This window comes from Hippopotamus amphibius, chromosome 3 (assembly GCF_030028045.1).
Source record: "Hippopotamus amphibius kiboko isolate mHipAmp2 chromosome 3, mHipAmp2.hap2, whole genome shotgun sequence".
Lineage (NCBI taxonomy): Eukaryota > Metazoa > Chordata > Mammalia > Artiodactyla > Hippopotamidae > Hippopotamus > Hippopotamus amphibius.
Window position 1 is genome coordinate 74,137,608 of NC_080188.1, and position 8,211 is coordinate 74,145,818.

An 8,211-nucleotide genomic window follows, 5' to 3' on the forward strand; every position below is an offset into this window, starting at 1 on the left:
AACTGTACGGATCAGGAAAAATCAGAAAGGAGACAGCCAGCAGTACAGATTCCACCATAAACCATGACATCTACACTGAAATAAATTGGTTATAATGGATCCATAGGGGCTGGGCAGAGGGTAAACAAACTTAAGACACATTGTTCCCTGAGAGCGGTCTCCACATTTCATCAAAAGAAAAGCATCTTAAGGTGTTACATACCATTTTTATATTCATTTATACTATATAAATACTGTGAGGCAGTATTCTCCATGTACACATACTTTTAAAGTTATATAGTTAGAAAATAACATACTATTTTTCTAATTTATAATGAAGTTAAGAAGAAATTATTATTCTATTGAATACTCTTCTTAGTATGAAAATGCTGTGCAATTCCTAAAGATTGTTGTGCCATCTTCTGTATCAAAACAAAATGTACTCATACTCGAAACCATCTCTGAACTGTTGTCTGTTGCAATGAGTCTGTTTTAACTTATACTTTATATTTAATAGCATAGCACCAAAATAAACTTAAAAAAAGAGAATAATCAGCTTACCCTTTATTATCATAAATCGGCACATTGCCTCTAACAAACATATTTCAAACCCAGAAACTCAATTGATTTAAAAAGTAACATTCTGATAAGTAATAGAAATATTATTTAATAACATGCCCATCATTTCTATTTACTTTCTTACTTTCAAAGAATTTCATCACCTTATTTTTTTGAAGTTTCTTTTAAAGTTTCATCACTTTTTATTTTATACTGAAGTATAGTTGCTTACAATATTATATTGGCTTCAGGCGTACAACACAGGGATTTGACATTTTTATAGATTATGCACCATACAAAGGTATTATAATATTATTGACTGTACTCCCATGCTGTACAGTGCATCCCTGTGGCTTATATATTACATACCTGGTAGTCTGTACCGCTTAATCTCCTTCACCTTTTTGTCCACCCCCACCCCTTACCCTCTGGCCACCACGAATTTGTTAATAATGTCATTTTTTTTTCCGACAAGAGCTGATAACCTGTGACCATGTGAAACACAAACTTGAATGTAAACTTGAATAACTGCTGTTTCCCTGCAACTTGTTGCAGAGGAGAACGTAAGCTGTTTGAGAGCTGACATCTAAACATCTGCAAGAATTGTGATTTTCAAACCCAACCAGCCTTCAGTAAGTATCACGGGCTGTTAAATTTCACAGCATGGAGACCCACCTCAGGCCCAGAGCCAGCACCTGCTCCTTGGACTTCAGCAGCTCCCCGACTCTAAAACTGGCATAGCCCAGGAAACTTCGCTGAAAATAGGAGAGAAAGAACAGTTTCCATTAACTTCTGAGGTTCTCAATGTTTTGTGGCACCGCAATCACACAAAATTAGTCTTCAGAAGAATGAAATGTTAAATCTATTAGCCTGACAAATATTGCACTGACAGAAATACAACCATCAGTAATGGATATCCACTCCATGCGGCGGGGTTGAGGGGTACAAATGCATCATTAAAAACAGAGATGAATCGCCTGGAAAATAATGAAATGTCTAACACAAAAGCCAGGACATCTCCACAAACAAATTTTCTCCCCATATGAAAACTGGGGTAAAAGGAAAGATGACAAACGTTCACTATTTACCAGTGCCGTCCTTGTTCTTATTAGAATTCCTCAAGTCATGAGCAGCAACTTTGTATTCCAGATATGAGCAAATCTGTTAGTTGGAGCTATTTTTATGTGGGACTCTGTACAAGCTATAAATAGAAATGCTATATTTCTCCCCCATCACAGCAATGTTTAAAAGTATTTGTTTCCTTTATTATTTCCACACTAGCATGGGACAATTTCATTCCAACATACAAAAAAGAATGGTACTTCTTCAGTTAAATTTTCTAAAATTGCTGTTTTTACCTATCACACTGGGTGTTGACTATCTACGAATATACCTACCTTCTACACTCTCTGACTCATAACATAAAGAACAAAACAGTAAATTGGTTTTTCTTTTCCAGAATAAAAATATCATCTCTTTTTAATATTTCTGGCTGCTTGTGATTTAAAAGTCACAATATTATGGTATACCATAAATAGGATTTCTCATTCTCCTTTCAAGGTCAAGATATAAAACATGAAAATATCAATATCAAACCCATATTATTACCTATACCATTGCTGCTGAACACACTGTAATACTTTACAAGAAGTCCACACTACATCTTCCAGAACATTCTCTCTTCATAAGTCTATTGCCAGCCTGCCCTAGAATGAGACGCTGGACTTAATTCAACTGAGTCTTTTCAGAGGAAAGTGCACAGTTATTCCATACATAAAAGGCTTCATCTACACAAAGCAATCATTGAGCAGAGAGAAGAAAAGCTTCAGGTCAGAATTTTTCTTCTTTTCTAAGTTCTAACTTAGAAGAACTGGTTCAAAAGTCTTAGAGACAAACATTTGAAATACAACTCGGCTGTCAAGCTGTATCTGACACCTATATGTTAGTAACGATAAAACCTAATTAAGTCACTTGAAACTCAAAAAGGTGGTTTAGACACCAAGTCGCCAAATTCGGGATCATCAAAGACAAAATTACTAGGTGAAGAATGTTATGTGAAAACAGAGCATTTGTAGAAACAAGCTGTAATGACATGAGTGCTGAGAGTGAATCAAGGCAGAGAGAAAATCCAAGAGCTGTATGAACAAAGCCAAAATTTAGGCTGACTTTTCAGCAAGGGGCAGAGAGAGTCTAAGGAGAGATTCAGCTGAACAAAGCACCTCAGCAGATACCTATTAGGACATCCCTGTATAAAAGGGCTCCCCTCCTTCACACTGCTAGTCTCCATTCCTTATCCTGTTGCATTTTTTCTACTGTCACTTAAATATTATGTATTTAATTGCTTATTTTGTCCTCCCCTCAAAATAAAAATTGAGATTTGAAGTTCCACAACGAGCTTTGTTTTCTGATAAACCCCCACTGCCTAACAGACATTGGGTGTGTGATAAATAGTGACTGACAATTAATGAATGAATGGCACAGATACTAGCTTTCAAGTAATTTATTCTATGAGATATAGAAGAAATGCTCCTTCTACAGGTATTTATAAACTACTGTATTTCACTGAACTGTGGGATATCAAAACAATTTTTTAGCTTGCAGACTGTATACTGTGGTAGTGAATTTCACTTTAGCATTTTGTATTTTAAAGAAATGTCTTGCTTACTCTTTCAACGGTAATTAGGATTATTAAATTTCACCCCTCACTCATTATCCTCACTCGAAGAAAATGCTTAACCCAACAGAAATGTCATGGTGCCCCCAAATTTCAAGTTATTTCTTCTCTTTGTCTTTTGAGATTGTTGGAGGTCTGGATGGCTTTAGAATTAAGAAAACAAACTGCATGTGCCATGAATGTTATTGTAGTCTTTTCAGCACTAAGAAGCAGCAGATGTCCCAGACGGGAATGTAGGACCGAGAGACAGGTGGAGGGGCTATTTTCAGATGTGCGCTACAGACACACCAGGAGGCACAGCTGCAAGTAGTCTGTGACCACAAGCCATTGAATGTCCCTCCTGCCCACCAGGCCAGGAGCTCCTGTGGAAACCTTTGTTCATCTATCTTCTAGCTCAGCTCACTGTCCGGAACAGAGAGGTTGTATGCTACGTCCACTGCTGTACCATGAGTGCTTGCAGCATGCCAAAAAGGATGCCTGTGAGTCAATCCTTTCCATCACAACTGTCAGCCACATGCTTAATCTCAAAGAATATTATCCTTTGAGAGATAGCTTACAGAAATCATACAATCCATTATAAATCAACTTAGGTAATGGCATTATAAAGCTGTGTCAAACCAGAGGAATTATTTATTTTTAAAATATTTTTAATTTATTCTAAAGAACTGTACATTAGGACCACATGTTGCATAAAATGCATTTAATAAGATCCCCCAATTTAAAGACAGTTCCTAATTGTTTCACATTGCAATACTGAACAATGGACTTGCCTATAGGTTTACTTTCTAGCAGGCTTTTATGTGTTTGCTTCACCTCAATATAAATAAAACTAGGACCCTCCACATCCCTGAAGGTAGAAAACACATTATTCATTTACATGAATATTCACTAGACTTCTGGTAAAAGAATGAATTAGAGAGAAAATAGTCTTCTCTATTTATTAAACCTAAATTCCCATGGAGGAAAAATAGCACACAATGATAATGCAAAAGAATAACTTAATATAGAGCTATTTTATCTCTACTGTCACTTTAATCATAATCATAGAATTTAAGAAAATTATTTTTAAAAATTTGTTCATATTTCAAAGATAACTGAGAGAACAATGTTTTCATCTCTCCTTCAGTATTGTTTCTAAAATTCTCATCTTAAAGATTTTAAACTGGGAGCTCCAATATCAGGCGAAAAATTAAAAACAAAAAACAGTATTTGTCTGCACGTAATGTATACTGGAATGCATTTTTAAGGTTAACTTAATATACATCCTGCAAACAGATTGTACCTTCTTTTTTTTCTCCCTGTGCTATACAGTAGGCTCTCACTGGCATTTTACCACAATTAGAGAAAAAAAAAAAGTGTCACTAGAGTTGGAGGTCTGAAGCGTAGTTCTAAATCCATGACTAGGTCCAAAAAAGGAAATCCGGGCAAATAAATCACTTCTCCCAGCCCTGAGACTGGCTGTCCACTGGTGGGCATTGTCAAGCTCTGTTTGTCTGTCTTCTCTCTCACAAATCTGGGACTTGGACAAGCTACTCCACCACCCCAGGGCCTTAGTTTCTGGATGAAAAAGTTGCAAATGATAACTGTTTCTTTCTCATAGTTATTGTTATGAGAATTAAAGTAATCCAGGCAAAGTATTCAGTACATTGCTGGGAAAATAGGAAGCACTGCATAAATATTAGCTTGTATAGTGCTTAAGGAAAATATGTCCAGAAGTCACATGACATAAGTCTACTTTAAATACTTTTTGGAAAAGGCAGAGTATTAAAAAAAAAAAAAAAGTCTGTGAGAAATTCCAGTTATAAAAAAAGGAAAATATATATTTAAAAACAAAAGTTAGATTCAGGGGAAATATAAGTTAGAATAAATTCTAGTGAAAAAAAAGATATGAAAGTTATGTGGTCCTTTATAGTTATTAGTGTTGAGCACATGTTACCTGTGATTCCTTATAGCTCGAATTTTTATTAGATCATGTGGAATGTTTATCAGAGCCCAAGAATGTCTGGATGAAATCAAAGACTGTTAAGACTTGTTAAGACATGGCCAGTCTGTAGATGAAGAGACAGGAACCCATGGGAGTTCACTGGCTTACATTTGGTCACAGCACTAGTTAATATGCAGAGGCCAAGTTAGAATCCAGGTTCCCTGCTCTTCAGCCCAGAATTCTTTCATTCCCCTCATGCTGTGCCTCATTTCCAGGACAGGTGGCAATTCCCTTTCCTTCTGACAGGCTCTCTGCCCACACTCCGTGCAGCTCTGACCTCTCTTGCCTGATCATGACAATGCAACACTCACAATTATCATTCTGGTGCAAGGACCCAAAGCAGATGATCATTAAATTGCTAGATGCGTGATTTCAATCACTCACCTGGCGGGAGAGTGATATCAAGCAGGGTGGAGAAAGCAGGGCATCTGTCTCAATCCCTGGCTCTGCTCTACGGGGAGTGTACAAATAAACAGTTCATCCTGCGAGCCCTGGGGGGGGACTCTGCACAAGTCACAGACATCCAGAATGCTCAGTAGGGTTGCATACCTCCCTGAAGCAAGTCCTCAATGGTCTGGCTTCCCTGGTACTACACAAGGATCCAGAGGAAGTACTCCTCCGTGTGCCTACTTTCATCACCTATGTTCATCTCACAAAGCCTTTATTCAAAGATTAGGTTTCCTCTATACTACAACTAGCATGGACCTCCCAAGTTTTTCCAAGTACTGTCCAGGGCTGCATTATATCCAGCTTGAGCACTAGTTTGTGGCTATTGTGAGTTGAGATGTGTTCTAAGTATAAATACACATCAGATTTATGACATGACATGAAAAAAGGAGTGTGAAATATATCATTAATGATTTTTGAATTGATTATATTTTGAAATGATAATATTTTACATGTATTGGGTTAAATAAAATATTACAACTAATTTCACTTGTTTCTTTTTCCTCTTTTAAAAGCATGGGCTACTAGGAAACTTTAAATTACCTATGTGGCATGCGTTAAATTTCTATTAGACAGTGATGGGGTTTTTGTTTGTTTTTTTTAAATTTTTATTGGAGTATAGTTGCTTTACAATGTTGTGTTAGTTCCTTGCTGTATAGCAAAGTGAATCAGTCATACGTATACATATATCCCCTCTTTTTTAGATTTCCTTCCCATTTCGGTCACCACAGAGCACTGAGTAGAGTTCCTTGTGCTATATACAGTAGGTTCAAATTAGTTATCTATTTTATAACATAGTAGCATATATATGTCAATCTCAATTTCCCAATTTATCCTCCCCTTGGTATCCATAATTTGTTCTCTACATGTGTGTCTCTATTTCTGCTTTGCAAATAAGTTCATCTGTACCATCTTTCTAGATTCCATATACAAGCGATATTAAACAATATTTGTTTTTCTCTTTCTGACTTACTGCACTCTGTATGACAGTCTCTAGGAGACAATGCTGGGTTTTGAGGGTAAATGAAGATATCCTCAATACTCTGACCTATTTTCCTTAAACTATATACTGGAACCGTGGTGTAAGTTTTAAAAGGTCTTTGAAGAACTGAGGTTGATACTGTGAGGCTGATATACAGCATCTCCTACACATAACTTACAGGATGGGCCCTTTTTCATACTTTCGTACAGGTACTTCTTCCCTCTCAGCCCTAACAGACATGGTTGCATGGTTTCTCACTCCATAGGAAGGGACAGAGGGTACATGAACTATTTGTGCTGAAAAAAATACATCAGAAAAAAAAAAAGAACTGAGAGAAAATCTATTACAACTTGATGAACAGTCTAAAGAAAATATTAAAATGCACTTTAGAGTGAAGTCATATGTTATAAAATGACATCGTTACTATGAATATATCTCACAAGGTCTCAGGGCACAGGTAGTCTTGGCACCAAGTCTCGGTGGTGGTGGAAGTGAGAAGAGCACAAGAGGTTGAAGGGACAGGCAGGAAACAAAGTACGAAGATTCATTTAAGTCCAAGAGAGTTATTCAACCTGTCCCAGGAAGAAACTAGGAGCTTGGCATGAGAGGGCAAGAAGCACCCTTTTGCTCCTCCTCCGCTAACAGACGCAGAGGTGGCTGACTCACTTAGCCAAATTAAGGCACGCCTTCTGGAGGGCTCCCTCTGCCGGGTGTGATTGGCAGCTGTCCGGGTGTGATTGGCAGCTGTCCGCAATGAGGAAATTAACACTACCTAGTACAGGGCTCCCCACACCCACCGGAAGAAGGTTGCCAACTGCCTGTAGGATTTCAGGGAATTGCAAACAAGCCTTTCAGTTGGCAGGGCCTCACAGACTCAACTTATTTCTGGAGTTTTCTCTCCTTTCTGAATGCAAGATCTCAGGGACCAGCCTGCTGGGCTGTTTTTCAGAAGCTGCCACTACCTATTCTAACTTTGTCTAAGCGAAATCACCTATTACCCTCTTGCTCTCCCAACTTCTAAAGGCTGGAGATGCAAGGGTTCCAATGCAGTAGGAAAACCTCAGCTGGATATTCCAACACTGGGCTGCACTTCGGTGGAAGCTTCTGTTTGGACCTGCACTACAGTGTTGAAGCGGCTGGAAGCAGAAAATATCACAGTCCCACGGCTAGTTAGTCCTCTGCCTTCTTGCTGAAGCAGTAGAGCTCACATCTGCAATTTCCCAGCCCCCTGTTGGACCAGGAATGTTGGCTCCGAATTGCATCTAAGTTACCCGCAGGGCAATTTCTAGACTTGTCTCTAGTCAGCTAAACTAAATATGAATTCACTTGAGGATGATTTTCAGGAGACAAGGAATGAAGTCCATGCAATTCAGCAAATATGTGACAGTGCCTCCTTGCATAGTCACACCCTATTAATTTAACTCAATTTTATTTGTCAGCTACCAGGCAGGAGGCCAGAGAAAATCCAAATGATTATCTTAGAAGCAATGTGTGTGCCTTTTGGAAACAGAAGAAACACTTACCCCAACCTCTGGTGGGGGGTCCTTATGTTCAGGTAGGACACTGGTTCGAATCTAAGGAGAAAAA

General features: G+C 38.1%; 1 protein-coding gene across 9 annotated transcripts in view; it reads right to left on the reverse strand.

Moving 5' to 3' along the window:
- INPP4B (inositol polyphosphate-4-phosphatase type II B) overlaps positions 1-8,211 on the reverse strand; it is a 746,563-nt gene that overhangs the window by 245,932 nt on the left and 492,420 nt on the right. For 6 of the 9 annotated variants that reach the window (XM_057725716.1, XM_057725717.1, XM_057725718.1 and 3 more), the window contains 2 exons: positions 8,148-8,198; positions 1,213-1,292 (listed from right to left, as the gene is read on the reverse strand). In XM_057725716.1, coding sequence (XP_057581699.1) covers positions 1,213-1,292; positions 8,148-8,198 — 131 coding nt within the window. Of the gene's footprint in view, positions 1-1,212; positions 1,293-1,427; positions 1,564-1,625; positions 1,679-8,147; positions 8,199-8,211 lie in introns of those variants that run through there. The other 3 variants (XM_057725724.1, XM_057725725.1, XM_057725723.1) reach the window with 3 other exon arrangements.